Source organism: Cryptotermes secundus, unplaced genomic scaffold (assembly GCF_002891405.2).
Source record: "Cryptotermes secundus unplaced genomic scaffold, Csec_1.0 scaffold60, whole genome shotgun sequence".
NCBI lineage: Eukaryota > Metazoa > Arthropoda > Insecta > Blattodea > Kalotermitidae > Cryptotermes > Cryptotermes secundus.
The window spans coordinates 402,767-419,016 of NW_019731568.1; the positions used below are offsets into that span (position 1 = coordinate 402,767).

Sequence of the window (16,250 nt, forward strand, 5' to 3'; positions counted from 1 at the left end):
CCTTGAAGGATACATGAATCTCTTTTCTTTAATCCCATCATAATCCTTATAATTTTCTTTTGTATCATAAAAAGTTTTGTCATGTATGAAGAATTGCCCCAGAAGATAATTCCATATGTCATCACAGAATGTACATTCTTCTCTTATATAAGCAAAATAAATCATTCTTAAGCTACTTAATGATATCATAGGCTTAACTGTTCTCATGAGAAAGCAAGACGAACTCAATTTAGTAACAAGGTAATCAATATGATTCTTCCAACACAGCCTATTATTAATATTTAGGCCTAAAAATTTAATACACTCTAAGTTAGTCAATACATTTTGATTAATATTATTATGCATATTATGATCCTCATAGTTCATTAAAGTGAAAAGGAGAGTGTGGGTTTTATGAATATTTAATTTTAGCAGATTGGTTCTGAACCATGTATTAATATTGTAAAATATTCTGGTCATGGTTGATTTGTAGTCAGCGTATTCCGGATTAGTGACAATTATACTTGTATCATCTGCATATAAGAATACGTTTGTTCCATTAATTGAAACCTTACTTATGTCATTTATATACAAGAGGAAAATAAGTGGGCCAAGAATTTAACCTTGGGGTACACCAAATTTTACTTCTGCCCAACTAGACGAGCTATTAATAGAACTGTTAGGGCCAAGGGTTACTCTTTGATATCTTCCATTCAGGTAAGATTTAATTAAGGCACCAAATTTGCCAGTTATTCCATAAAACTCTAATTTTTTGATAAGTATATCGTGATTGATGCAATCAAAGGCTTTGTGTAAGTCGCAAAATATTCCTCCAACAAACTGTCTATTATTCATTGCTTTTAGTATTTCCTCTATTAATTTGAAAGATGCTTTCTCTGTAGATGAATTAGGTCTAAAACCATATTGATTATTGTCCAATATAAGATTATTGTCTATATGTAGACACTCCTCCCTTCTGTAGTAGCTTCCTTCAATAATAAGCACCACAAGTAAATTTATGAATAAAAACACATTGGATTTCCTGCGAAGTTAAGTGGTGTTCAGTGAAACATAATATATGAGGCAATTGCTGTGACAGATGACATAAAATTTCATTACTTTTCTTTCGAATACCACATATATTCTGATTGAATATGGTTAGGTTAGCCTTATCTAGTGAGTTAAACGTTTTACAATTCTTTTGCTTAACATTTAAATTCCTAGAATTATTAGAATTATTAGAATTGTTATGATTATTGATATTAGTAAAATTATTAACATTGTAGTGATTGGAAGATGAGATTAGATATGTGTTAGGTTCACTTTTCATACTTGAACTCTTGTATTGAAAGTTTCCCACGTGCCCTTCATACCCACCGCTGTATGAACTTCAAATCCTACAATCATTAATCTGGTATACCAGCTTTGGTTATCGACCGAGACATCGTATTCATTTGGTCAGCAACATGTTTATAAGCCTTACCACCAGATGCCCCTTGAAATACTGTAATTATTTTCTTGAATATGGCCTGGTGAGTCAGTGGTTTGTAGGGAAAGTATGAGTATTTGTAATGTTTTCATTACATAATGGCATATAAGATCGAAAGATTTCGAAGAAGGAACTTGAAAAGACATTGAGTTAGTCCACACACTTTCTCTAGATTCAGCTCTATTATACTTGTCGAGTTAGAAGTATGCATATGACAACTTGACCGATCTTGACCATCTTGACAGCCACACTGACACTTAGCTGGTAAAGTGTATTTTTCTTGCACGTAAATTTATGAGGTAGAAACTTGCGCGTAGTGACTTAGTTTTATGAACTGCTGGTATAGCGAGAGTGTCAGATGTAGGTAGCGGTACAATTTATGTAATTCGTTCACTTTTGCTTCTCAGCAATGACATCCATGCTAATCTAGTTGACTGCTTGTGATGGGATAATATAAGTCCTTGATTTATTTCTCGCTGTCTTGAAATAAATATTTATCGTCGACCAGAAGACTGGTAATCGATACATTGGAGAAGTGGATTTCGTTGTATTTGAGGTTTTTACAGTGGTGACTGAAGTGGGCGGCAATTTGAGTTTAAAGCACGGAGAAAGCACGACGTTTCGGAGGAACGTATCGTCACAATCTTTAGGGTTGAAGAGTGGGGTGCTTCTATGGTAATACTTATATACGTAAAAGGAAACAGAAATTTGTGAAAATTACGAGGTATCAGCTTACTGTGTGCAGCATACAAATTTTATGCCAAAATCATTTCAAGAAGAATAATAAGTGAACCCTTGCATAATGAAGAACAAAACGGATTTAAAAGAGGAAGGTCTTATATGGACATCATGTTTACAATTCAGCAGCTCCTGGAAGGACCGAGAGTATAATGTAGAAGCATGTTTGTTCTTCATAGAAAAGTATTTGATTTGGTTTTATGAAAAGAAGTTATGGGAAATAATGGCAGAAAAGGGATTTCGACACATTTAATAAGAACAGATCAAAGTGTATACCAAAATACATAATTTCCTTATACATGCAAAATTATAAAATCCAGATCACAATGAAAATATTACATGCAATGAAGGAAGACAGACAGATTCCAAAGAAAATTCTAACACACAACCAAAGGAGAAAACGAAACATAGGATGCCCACAGTTAAGCTGGAGAGGTCAGCATACTTTTCAAGAGGATGGAGCAGACCACCTATGGCCTAATCCATAATGATGATGAGGACAAAGACGACGACAGTCCAAACAGTAAACCAGCAGAGCCACCTGCTTCGCTGGTTTCCCTCTTGGCATAACCAGTGCAGTTCATGTTTCTAGACTTGTGTAGTAATTAGGAGTGGAGAGGAGTGTAATTTTTATATTAACATGTGTTTGTGTTATACATCGTGGTTTGTATGTTGAGTAACAGTTACGTATTTATTTTCAGAATTGGTAGAATGCCTACACAAAGGGCTCTGCATTTGCAATGAAATAAATCTAGCTGAAGCAAATGGATCAGCCAAGAGGTTCACAGGCACCAGCACAGCACACAACACATAGTAATGCTTCTGTTTCTTTTCTCAGATATATTTACTTAGATTAAAAGTAAAGTTATGCCTGTAACAGGCCGTGAAGGCCCATAGGGTTATGAGATGTTGAGGCTCCCACATTTTCTCTAGACAGTCAGCTCACAGATGGCAGTAAGGTTGACAGCCTTATGTGCTGGCCACCCTTTACCCCCCAGGAAGATTCCTGGTACTCGATCCCAGGGCCATAGTTCTGCTGGAAGGATTAAGTCAATTGAAAAAAAAATTCAGTGACCTCATCCAGAATTAAACCCGTGACCTTCTGGCTTGTAGCATAGTGCCTCAATCAACTACGCTACTGTGTACCCCAATTATTTAGATTGCCAAATATATAACAAGAATGGAAAGAGTATATTCTGTAATGTGTCAGACTTCCCAGGTCAGTACATTTGTGGCTTGTTTATAAATGACATTTGAACAAAATACAAAATGTATTCAATAAAGAAAAATTATATTTCAACATGATGATATGCACAGTATCAAATAACAAAATCTGGAAAATCGTTTGTGGAAAAATCCATTTATGGCTGTACATGAAGTAAGTTTGTAGTTAGTCAATGTGGCTAAAAATCAGTGTGGCCAGTTAGTGCCATACAAAGACCTCTCATATCAAATTTCAAGAAAATTTATATAGCAGTTTATAACATGCATGGAACAGTTCATTTATGACCATATATAGAGTAGATTTTGTGATTTATGAGTATTGCTAAACAAAATTGGCAACTGATGTTATATATATCTTCCATATCAAATTTTGCCAATGTTTCATTAACAATTTATGATGTTCATGAAAATTTAATTTATGTCCTTATTTATTTATGTCCTGAAAATCCTTATCACATCACTTTAAATTCTCTTCTTTGTGATGTCTCCACCCAGTAGGTCTCATGGTATACTGCAGGTAATTACTCCAGTTTTGAATTAAATCAGAGGTCTTAGGTCAGGGTTCATACAGATTTGTTCAATAGCTATATAGAAGATTTAGATGGCGTTGGACTGTTTTATTAAGTGCAGTAAGGTTGTATGAAAGATAGTGGCAAGTTTGGTTCACTTGTTCAGTTTGCACTCCAAGTACCACACCACACAGTTCTAATTTATTAATAAATTGAAATTCTGGTCTATGGTCTGTACTCTACACTCCATTACTAGGTTAATTGTCGACTTATAATGCATGTCATACCCAAGGAAAGAATAATTTAATCTCCTCCTATTCTGTGACAACTGACTGACTTTCAGCTTATGACTTGCATGACGAATAACAGACTTTGCTGATTTTTGTCCCCTCATAGTTTCCCAAAGGGGCATGTGGTAGTGTAGTTGGTTGAAGCACTACACTACAAGCTGTATGGTCACAGGTTCAAGTCTTGATGAGGTCGTTGGATTTTTTTCAGTTGACCTAATTCTTCCAGCCGCACTATGGCCCTGGGGTTGACTCAGCCTCTATCAGAAATGAGTACCAGGAATATTCTTGGAACATTCTTGGGGATAAAGGGCGGGTGGCATGTAGGGCTGACAACCTTGCTGCCATCTATATGAGCCAATTGTCAAGAAAACGTGGGAACCTCAACATCTCACAACCCTATGGGCCTCCACGGCCTGTTGCAGGGATACCTTTACTTACTTTTTACTTTTACTTTACATGGTTTCCCAAACGTTTGACACCACCACAGTCTTCAGCAGTTTGTATGGCTGTGAACTGCAGATGGTGAGAGAACATGATGAAATGAAATTCATAGTTTCTGAATTTAGGTTCCTGATATGTGTTGAGGGACGAGGTTACTAAATAACAGAAGAATGAAAATATGTAAGACACTAATTGATAATCACATTCAAAGAGTGAAAGGTGAAGGATCTGTGAAACAAATATTAAAGTACACCCTGAACTGAAGAAGGGATTTCAGAAACACTCTAGTTAGACTGACAGGTTTATAAAATGAAAATGAGCAGAACAGATTAAAGAGACCTAGTCAATGACACTGAAGGAGAAAAAGGTAATGGAAAAGGGTGGATTGTTCTTATTATTAGAGTATTTTAAGTTTTGTCAGATGAGCATTACAGCATCAAGCAAACGTTTTCCTCCCATATCAAAAGACTCATAATGTCTCAAACATTTTGTCATTGAGATTTTATCAGCTACCTTTGCAGTTTCTGTTTGATGACATCACACAGTGCTCAGCAGTGGCTTCCTGAAATTCACATGTTTAGCATGAACTCTGTCACCAGTAAACCCTTTCACGACCAAGAGCATAGCAGTCAACAAATTTCTGCACATAAATGTCTATGTTTTTGAGAACCCATATGTAGCCATCACATGGCCTCCCCTTTGCTTTGGAGATCCCAGTTGTGAATACACACACATTTCATTCACTGTCATTCCTCTGTGTTCACATCTTGTTTAAAAAATTTGAAATGTTTGTTGAAACTTTCAGAGTGGTATCTCTCCTGATCTGCAGTGTGCATTCTGGTACCCAACAAGGACACTGGACATAAGTAATTCTTCATTAATAATAAAATCCCATATAGTATTCTTAAATAGGTACTTCAGATTTTGGTTTGACATTCTTCTATTATCATAACTTTCACTTTCTCAAGAATATTCTAATTAGAAGCTTTACCAAGACTGTTTGTGCTAGCAGATGTAATGTATGTTGTTCAGTGGGACTTATGTCTCTGTATCACTTGTACTCACATTGCAGGTGAAGCAAATTCCAATCCCAGGCCAGAAGGCACATCTGCAGCCCCATGTAGCAGCGTCCTCTTCCGTGAGATTCATAAAAATGCTTGGCTTAAAAGATTACCATCTATGGATAAGAAATCCACAGGGGCTTTTCCAAAGGTATGGCATAAACCAACATTATTGCAATTTAAAAGTAAATATATGAGAAGTCTATTATAATGAGAATTCATAACATTGTGAAAAATTGGTTCATAACTAATACTCATTATGGGCAGTTTAGTACCCAAAAATATAATGTGGCATGCTGCCTAAGAGCCGAAATATCTTGAGTCAGAGCAGCAATCCATTGCTAGACAACAGCTTGTTAAAACACATGGCCGGGACAACAAGCTGGAAGAGACCATTGCTGAGCAATATTCTGTAAACACTGCCTAAGAAGCTGGAATACTGAAGTCGTAAAACAGCAGACGTCCATTGGTGAGCAAGAGCTCAATAAGTGTTGTTCCCACAACAACCAATATGCTAGAGATAAAATCAACATATTACCTAAAAATGAAAACACGTTCCTGCGGTAACGAATAGACAGCTACCGATACACTAGCTAACACAGGAAATGAAACCCTTGAAGAAAGTGTCTTCTAGTCTATCCGACTGTAGAAGATAAGAGATCAGAGAAGACCAGAGCAGAGGTCAGATCAGAGGAGACCAGAGAATAATTGAGAACAGGTCAGATCAGAGGTGAACGGAGCAGAGCTGGGAGCAGAAGAAAGCGGCTCAGCCAAGAACCAGAAGACGAAACATGAGAGACGACAGGCTAGTCAGGTTGCATCGTCTGGGAAACGTTATTTCAGAGTGATTGTAATTGTAATTATAATTGTAAACGAGTTATCAAATAAACAGCTTCAACTAATCTGGAACCATTACTTCCTTGTCACATTACCAGGCGATGTGACAGTATCAGTTGCTTCAAGACTTACACAGTTATATTGTGGTCATCTAATGATAATTCTAAATACAGACTTCACATAGCCACCATGCTGTTATGTCATAAATGAAATGCCTTAGCTAAAGTTGGATACTGTCTAAAGATCTATCTTACCTCAGAAGTTCATATGCCTGCCATATTTGTATTTCCAATGTTAAGAAATTAAAAAATGCAGAAGTTGAATGGCATCTAGTGTTTTGAAAATCAGTCATTTTGTTCAAAAGATGTGACATGTGGAACAGACATGTAGACATGATGCCATACACCAGATTCCCGTTCTAATGTAAGAAAAGTGTTCCAGTAGAAATAAAAAGCAGGGAATATTTGTCAGTGTACTAACATGATCACAGAATGAGAATAGAACAAACTCCTGAAATGTAATATATATCTATTGTGCCTTAGACAGTGAGCAATATGCAATGTAATTATTGTGTTACTCTTGGTATTCCATATCATCAGATGTTATTGCATCATTAAATAACAAGAGAAATGAAGAATACTGAAAATGTTAAGTTTACTTTTTAACTTAATTTGTTCAGATTCAATATTCATGACACATCTTGTCAGTGACTGTACATGTGAAAAATTTCATTTCTGACTGTTGATTTTGATGAGATATACCTTTGGTGACTCTTATTAGAGTTTTAACACAACTTAAAATTTACCTCTTCAAATGAACCTCCAAAATGAAATAATGAAACATTTTTCATTGTGTCTTGGTGAAGTTTAATGGAATGTAATGGAATCAAAATTGTACTTTCAGGCCATACTGGATAATTTGGGCATTAACTTTATGTGAAATTCAAAATTTTAACTTTGAAAATATTTTCACTTAAAATTAATTTCTTTATACCTCTTGTGACATATTAGCTGAAAGTGGAGGCAGCTTGCAAGGCAGTGGCAGGATAAATGGTGACGCAGCAGTGGAATATGTCATGCTGTGCAACATAACGAATGGAAGCACCACAGGGAATAGTGTATTCTTTGCGATCCGTGCCAATGGCTATGTCATGCAACAGTATAAAAACTGTTGGGTGGGGCCCCAAGGCTATATTACAAGCACTAACAGGACAAGCCAGTCAATCTTGATATTATGCATCCTGTTGTGTGTCATAAATAAGATATGTAAAGTATAGAGTATACCGCCTACACAACATCAGTCTGTATTCAAAACAAAGAAGACACACTACTGCATCAACATTTGCCTTTATTATGCTTATTAAAGACACATCATGTTTCGACCCTTTCATGGGTCATCATCAGGCGTACAAAACACCAGTCTGTGCTGTTGAGTTGCAATCAATTGTCGTTATATTCAGTCAGTTTAGAAAGAGTCTTGAATCTGCAGTTAGCAGTTGGGAGATAGACCTGACCACGGCTTGTAGCAGACAGCCACTCCTGGTGGAGGTGCCCCCATCATAAGTCATTGCGTAGCAATGCCGAGTTAGTCTTGTTGTGAAAGACATGTCAGCCTACAAGGACATGAGCCCAGGAGCAGAGGAACAATGTCCACTGTTGGAAGTTAACTCAGCAGCGCAGTGAAGACTACCACTGGGAACACTAGTCTGTGTGTGATATCGTGATTTGTGAAGTATAGTCATGAGATTGAGGAGTCTTTCAGGCAGTGGTTAGGGAGTACAGTTTGTGAGCCATAAGGGTGTGTGGAAGAAGACTGTGACCAGGTGATGCCTAGTTGAGAGGCGAGATTGCCACCAGCCAGAAAGGACAGAAGCTGAAAAATGTGTGGTATTGGAAACCATTACCATTCAGCCAGTGAAAACACAGCAGACTGAGAAGACTTAGCATGTGCTGTAGTGAACTGTATAGTTCATGAATTAGTGGTAGCATTAGAGTTATTTATAGTTACAAGTCTTAAAGGAGTCCAGTAAATCTGTTTACCAATCCAAACCACGTCTGTAGTCGCTCAAACATGTGACAGTATATACTACATTTAGCCCTGGGGATGCATTCCTAGAAATTAAAGCACTGACTGAATCAGAGTTATGTTGGATGATTTTGGTATAGTAGTTACAGAAGTGTGTTCCAAAAATCCAAATTTTTTACAATTATTTATAATTCCAATTATTAATTTATTTAGAATTCCATGCAGAACCTGTGTAATGTGTAAATATTGACTTTATATACTGGAAGATCAATCCAGTTATGGCTCATCTTCCAAGTAATTGTCAGCTTTCTTGTCAAAGAAGGCAGCAGGAACTGATTCCTTTGCCTGGAGCTTTTCCTTCTGAAGCATTGCTTTATAGCAGGATATCATATCAAGAACACCGTTTTTTCCCCCTAATGTTGCATTCAAAATTGAGGTCATTTTCAGTTTAGATATCCATGGCATCATTGATCTTAATGAAGTCTGTCAATAAACTTGTGGTTAATTTCTTTCCACAACATTAGCTTCTTCAGCTGTAGAGTCTTCATTGTTCTCAACAGTGGAATTTTGCAGTTCCAATTCCACCAGCTCATTTTATTACATGAATTGATCCCAGAATAAAGAAAGTTACAACAGAGTAACATAATATGGGGTAGTGTGCCATAAATTTCTTCCAAGAAACTAGCTGCACATTTTACTCATATTTGTGCACTTTTATTTCTGTTGTTATTTTACTATATGCTGCCACTGAAAATATGTCCAAATAGAATATGCAGACAATTCTTCAGAAGGTATTTGAAGGCAAGAAGTGCAAATACTATATTTTGACAGATGTTGAAATTTAATATTTGGACTTCTTAACAAAACTGAAGAAAGAAGAGATACTGTAACATCATATTGACTAATAAGGCTTCCACATAACTCCTTATTGGAAAGTGGTAACTATGTATAATTTCATCATCAGAAAAATATATTTTTGGGGTTCATTTGGTCATCAGAACCAACATAGATTGTTTTAAATGTCATTGATCAACTTATTTCCATCAGAGAGATATAACATAATGTGTTGGAATAGGCTGACTTTTGAAATATTGTTTAGGCCAGCTTTTTTCTTTGTAGAGTTAACATGACTGAAACTAATCATTAAGATGATTTTGGTATTCATTATATTAAAAAATATAACAGACAACATATGTGTACAGAATGTCATGGTGTAGTAATTAGCATTTCTGCAATGTATTTAAGAGATCCCATGTCAAAATTTTTGCCTCACATGTCCATGAAAGGACTTTTATATAATTAAAATGTAATTTTTATGTTCTCAGAAAGGGGAGCGTGTGTGGGTTGTCTTCTGTGTTCATGATGATGCAGAACCTTTCCTGGAAGTTTATGTGGATCAAAATGTGGCAGTTACACACAAACCTGACTGGTGTGTGTTGCTCAACAACTGTTTACATGTTTCACCGACCATATGTGCCCAAGAAGATGAATATGAATTTGTTGTGACATTGAGTTCAGATGTAGTGCGGTTTACTGCACCATCTTGGTAAGAATTACTTTACAGTATCACAGAAGTTAATTTTATTAAGGTATATTTAATATACATTGTTTCCTGGATACTAAATTTTCCTATATAGGAAGTCTGGTTTTCGAAGTCCCACCAAAATGCTCATTCTTATGGTTATAATGTTAAAATTTCCCATGAATAAAGATCTTGTCCATACTGTTTGCCCACTTTTAACACATTTTCCTTTAGAAAATCTACTTCTTAATATGATTAAAAAACTGATGTTTTGTACACAATGTGCAACTTTGATCATATTGCCGCATGTTGGCTGTGTGATGTGACAAATAACTTCATGCTGGTCTTGGATCTAGCGAGTTTATTGCACACTTTTATCCACACTTACATAACTCACAATTTCAGTGTCCCAATTACTTCTTCTGCTGTAGTCACTTCCAGACTTCAACTGTCTTCGGCAGCTGCAGTATTTCAACTGAACTGCCTCTTGTATTGAACCCCCTTACATATGCCTCTCTTGGACCACACAGAAAACAGCCTATATTGTTGGAACGTGTTTACCGACTGATTCGATAGCAACGGTTGCTGCACAGACTCCACTGTTGCATGATGTCACAGCCTAGCGGGGAGGGATGTTTACCGATCATTGCGTAGTGATGGGATGAGTGAGGATATGTGACGTCACTCGCAGGAACGCAGAGTTTATGTGACCCCTACTTCCTGTTGTGCTATCCAAACGTTCACAGAGTTGTCGCCTAGCAATGTGGCGATACAATCTGCAACTCTTGCATTGTGCGCATGCCCCAAGGCCTCTGTGGCTCAACAGTTCCTGCACAGAGGAAATATGCCACATTGTTCCCTCCTTAAGGCTTTTCATCCCAGATAGCCTAACAGTGCATCCCCATTCCTGTTTTCCCCGTTGTTTCTGCGGATTCCTGCTAGCAACATCTGCATTTGGTCTTGCCGTTCTTCACATGTCTTTTGCAGTGTTCATTCTCTGCATCTGCCCCCTCCTTCATGGGTGTTTGTCCCGAGCAGCTTCGTGATAGGGTGCAGGCTGGTCTAGTTGTACTACCAGTCACTCCATGTTTTCATCATCATCATTCTCCTTTCATGCCGAGGAGGTCAGTGTTTCTACATTACCGGTTCCTCCTCAGCTTGCAGTCTCTTTTTCTGTTTTAGAGGGGTCGACCCCTCCACAAGGTCCAGTCCACAATCCTTGTTAAGCCGACAGAAGATCCAGCTATTCGCTTCGTGATCTCCAGTCCAATCATCTTCATGTATGTCCTGTTAGATTCTTTCTTTTCCCTTTCTGGCTGCTGTCTTCTGCTCCATCCTCCGATGCTGTCTGTGGTTTTCCTCCTTTTCCTCAGATATAGCAGCTCTTTTACATCTCGACTTCTTATGCCCTTGCTGCATTCCAGTTTTGGCTGACATCTCCTCCCAAAAGTCTGTCCTCTCCAGATTTCTTGTACCACACTGGGGATGGTACAAACTTTTCTGGCTATGTTCCTCTTGCACCATGCTACTCTGGCACGGTGTATTGTCCCTCTGCGGGCAATGGCCAGTTTCTTTTGAGATCCACAATTTTCCCATGTTGCCTCCATGCGTGCAATGACAGTAGTTTTAGGCACCCATCCTGATTCTGTGGCCATTCCTTCATTTTTCGCTGGTTTCGGTCCCTACGCCGCATCGGTCCTCTGACTGGCATTATTTCAGCATCTTTCCTAGGGACATCGTCTTGTTGGGCCACCTCAGGTTTCCTGTCCACTGAGGTCGGCTCGTTTTCCTTGAGACATGCCTCCGTCGTTTCTCAGCAGGCCATCATCTTTACGTCTGTTTCCAGTTTGATTTCAGCCACCTTCTCCTTGTGGCTGACGTCTATCTTTTCTCCCCTGGTGGCCATCCTTTTGTCTCGCATGGCTTCTGTCCTTGCTTGGATGGCTTCCATTTATGCTCAGGTGGCTTCCGTTCTTGCAACCAGCTCTTCTCACCAGGCATTCATCTCTTTCAGTAGGAGCTGAATAATTGTTCTACAACCATTATTCATTTCTTGATAGTTGAACACTACCATAGTTGATGATCCAAAACTTGTATCTGACCTATTAACTGTTCATTTCTGGTTCCACAGTTTTCATTATTTATCTCGTACTAAGTTAAGTGCATAACTGAACATATATTTCTGCTCATTCAGTTTTCAGTATTCCTGTTTCAGTGTTCGGTGAGCGTCATCATGCATGCATGCCTTTCTAATTTTAATAAAAAAAGGAACTCTTGTTATTCCTTACATTGTGGTGTAAAATAATTTTAACAAAATTTAGTGGCGGTTCCAATGAAACTGAAAACAGTGGCTTTTCAGGAGAAACTTAATATTATGCAGAAAGTGGAAGAAAATGTGAATTTGAATTTTATTCAGATTTTAGGTGGTCCATTGTGACTTCGTGTTTTATTAGTGTTTCTTAGCACTAAAGTAAAAAATAGGTCTGGTGTTGGCACTGTTTTTCCAAGTTGTCCTGATAACATGCATTTGTGTTTTTATAAGTGAAGTGTTATGAAACAACTGTTTGGGACCAAGATACAAAAAGTGGATCCAAAGACTGAATCTAATTTTACATTTTCCATATAGAAAATTTTCCCCTTTAAGAAGATATTTTTAGGTCCCCTGAAAAACTTACCAGGGAAACATTTTACGTTAGAATCCTAGTAATACACCGATGATGGTATTGCATTATTGTGACCTGTCTCTGGAGCCAGGGTAGCACAGTCGGTATAGCGACTGGCTATGGGCTGGACAACCAAGAGGCTGGAGTTTGAGTCCTGGTAGGGTCAAGAATTTTCTCTTCCCCAGAACATCCAGATGGGCTCTGGGGTCCACCCAACCTCTTATCCAATGGGTACCTGGGGTGCTTTCCCCGGGGGGGGGGGTAAAGTGGCAGGGGCATGAAGCTGACCACTCACCTTCAGCTAGTGCCGAGGTCGAGAAAATGTGGATTTATACATCCACTCCCCCGTACACCTTCATGGCACAGTACTTAATTCATTGAGCACAGGGACAACTTTAACTTTTACCTTTTACCAAAGGGTAAATGGTCAAGAATTTTCTCTTCCCCAGAACCTCCAGACCGGCTGCGGGGTCCACCCAACCTCTTATCCAATGGGTACTGGGGGTGCTTTTTCCAGGGGTTAAAGTGGCAGGGGCATGAAGCTGACCACTCACCTTCAGCTAGTGCTGAGGTCAAGAAAATGTGGATTTATACATCCACTCCCCCATACACCTTCATGGCATAGTGCTTAATTCACTGAGCACAGGGACAACTTTAACTTTTACCTTTTACCAAAGTCTCTACACATAACCTACGAGTATTATTACATTTTTATGTCATGATAAATGTCAGGCTTTGATAAGTTTTTAGATTATTGTCAGCAGTGAATGTCCTTTATTTAATGGATTCACATCTTCTAGATACATTAGTTCCCATCTAGATGATATGCGAGAAGAGAAGTATCAAAACTAATTGAAAAGAGGTGAAGAGAGAGGCAAGGGAGACACATATACAGCAACGTAACTGAAGAATTACTTACAGAGTTATAATGTGGATGCACATAGTTGTGATAATGGTAATGAATCTTTGGTTAGCAGTGACAATAATAATTTGAATGGGAACATTTTATTGTAGCTGAAGACCATCTGTTTGACATCCACTTGATGGTGACATACCAGGAAAAGAGAAGTTATGATTTAGTAATAATGATGGCACATTAGAGTGTGTAAGTGTAAATCATACTAAACATTCCCTGGATATTTCTCTACATTCTGCTCTCAAATATCAGATATGTGGATTAAATTAGTTGAGAGTTGTACCTCCACCACCACCCTACCCATGCACGTGCACATATTGAAAAGCTGCTCTGAGTAACATGTGAGATGGGAAAAAAATAGCCAGTCTTCAGTGAGTTATAGTGTTTTTAAAAATGTTAAAGATTTTACAGCCCCCTTTTAAATTTTTGCTGTAAGGTATGAAAATTTTCATATTCTGAATGTTTGAGGTTAAGTTTTGAAACCAACTTGTTATAAGTTTGGCCTCACCCATTCTACTTCATACCAATTTTCCCTTTTCTCTTTTAAATCAGATATTTTTGTAATTATTAACATGTCATCATCTGTAGCATGGATTGAGCTGTTTAGCCTGTTCTATTTTCAAATATACATCTTAAGACTCCCTCTCAGGAATATTTAAAATGCAGCTATGATGGGAAGGCGTTAAAATTAGTCTCATCTTACAGTATGTGAAATTTAATGATAAAAGTGTTAAAAACTTGTCTCTTCATCACATTCGTATGATGGCCCAGGTCACTCTTTTTTTAGGTTCCCATTCATCAATTATTCTTGTGATACTGGTATTTTCCATTTCTCTTGAAGAATGCCATCTTCTTGGATGTGGTGCCATGTAGATATTGTGTAAACCGACGTTCCTCCAAAATGTCAGTTTACACAATGTCTACATGGCACCACATCCAAGAAGATGACGTTTTTCATAGTCACCGCCTAGAAAACCTCAAATGTTACATTCCATTTCTCTTGTGTTCTCAGCCTTCTCACTGACATCCCGTTACTCCTATATTATCAAGTTTTTCAGTTCCTCTCTCATATCTGTGCTGCTCGTATATTCAAGCAGCCATTATCCAGCCACTACTGTCAGAAAAATTGTTGCTTCTTTTACTCTGTTTTTCTGTTTTTTTAATAAAATCCAACATTTTGATCCATATAACAGACTTGGACTGCCATAGTTAACTTTATTCAGTTCTAGCAGAGTTTCATTTTGTGATTCTGTTTGCAGTATGCCAGACATAAAATATGAAAGTAATGCATTTACAGGGAATTGATGATGGAGTGGGTTGAAACAATCAGATCAAAGTTACGAGAGATGCGAATTCTATCACCGAGAGAGAACCTGTACACAAGACTGCCTGAGGCACGACTTCCACTGGCTCCAACACGGGATCCAAACTCTCCACTTCCTCCCCCACCTGCTGGTCCTTCAGTGGTTGTACCAGGTGTTGAACATGTGCAATCTGAGAGTTCAGGTGAGATTACTAGCTCTTCTCTTCTTTTCCTTTTGGATTAAGTGATGACACTATGTCAGTTGTAGATGTTTTATACCACAGAATAGGAAGTGACATTGTTATTGTGTATCAGTGCTAGTTGAGGTACCAAGGAAATTTGCATAGTGCTAATTCATCTTTTTTGCATGTGGAAGCTACCCATTTCACATCCTGCCTGAAATTGTTTATAGTTTTTCTCAGTCTCTTCAAGCAAATGGTGCCTTAAAATTGGTAATGATAGTTTCTTCCCACCTAATCTCTATATTCTCTTGTAATCATGCTACCATCTCTCATTTCATGCTGCATGTTTCATACAGTGTTATAAAATAACCAGAGAAATTAATCTAATTGAAATGAGCTAGATACATAGTACGCACAGAGAAATATGGAATGTTAAGAAATATGTTTGTATAACTTTGCAAAAAAGGAGACCTGTTGGAGATCAAGATTTTGGGGAAGATTAATATTATAACACTATAGAGAGTGGCCTGTTGAAATCAGTGGTAAACTCATAATATTAACCTTTAATGGCCGAATGTTATATATATATATATATATATGATGCAGCAGGACATGTGCACCCTTTGGGAGTGCTGACAGTTTGACCTTGGGTTTGAAACCAAAACAAACCTATGTAAGGTCATGTCAGTGGTTCATTCCTTAGCTCTGAACAATGAAATCGTTTATCACATACTGGTTTCCATACTATTTATGTTTAGATATGACTGTTTATGACCTAGTGAGCCAAATATAGCCAAGCTTTGTTTCGAGAACTGATGAGGAAATATTCATCGGTGCTTCCATGTGAGTGCTTCCAGAGCCTTCAAGGAAGTCTGATGCATTCAAGGATTGGTTTTCAGTGACGAGTTATCAATTAGGAAATCAGTGTCGGATTGTCTAATGTTTCTTTATCAGTTAAAAAGTCAGTGTGAGACTGTCATATATTTCTTTGTATATCATTTTTATTTTGTGTCTTGGAAGAGGTATAAACCCACTGAGCCAGTATTACTTTGTGAGTAAAAGGCATCTTCG

The 16,250-nt window shown here is 37.8% G+C and overlaps 1 protein-coding gene across 2 annotated transcripts in view; it reads left to right on the plus strand.

Moving 5' to 3' along the window:
• Nucleotides 1–1,508: 1,508 nt before the first annotated feature.
• Nucleotides 1,509–16,250, plus strand: part of LOC111867046 — a 42,634-nt gene continuing 27,892 nt past the window's right edge. The window contains exons 1-5 of one of the 2 annotated variants that reach the window (XM_023856511.2): nucleotides 1,509–1,732; nucleotides 2,908–3,019; nucleotides 5,743–5,882; nucleotides 9,919–10,139; nucleotides 14,992–15,200. In XM_023856511.2, coding sequence (XP_023712279.1) covers nucleotides 2,971–3,019; nucleotides 5,743–5,882; nucleotides 9,919–10,139; nucleotides 14,992–15,200 — 619 coding nt within the window. In that variant the 5' untranslated portion in view covers nucleotides 1,509–1,732; nucleotides 2,908–2,970. The remainder of the gene's footprint in view (nucleotides 1,733–2,907; nucleotides 3,020–5,742; nucleotides 5,883–9,918; nucleotides 10,140–14,991; nucleotides 15,201–16,250) is intronic. The other variant, XM_033752520.1, reaches the window with a different exon arrangement.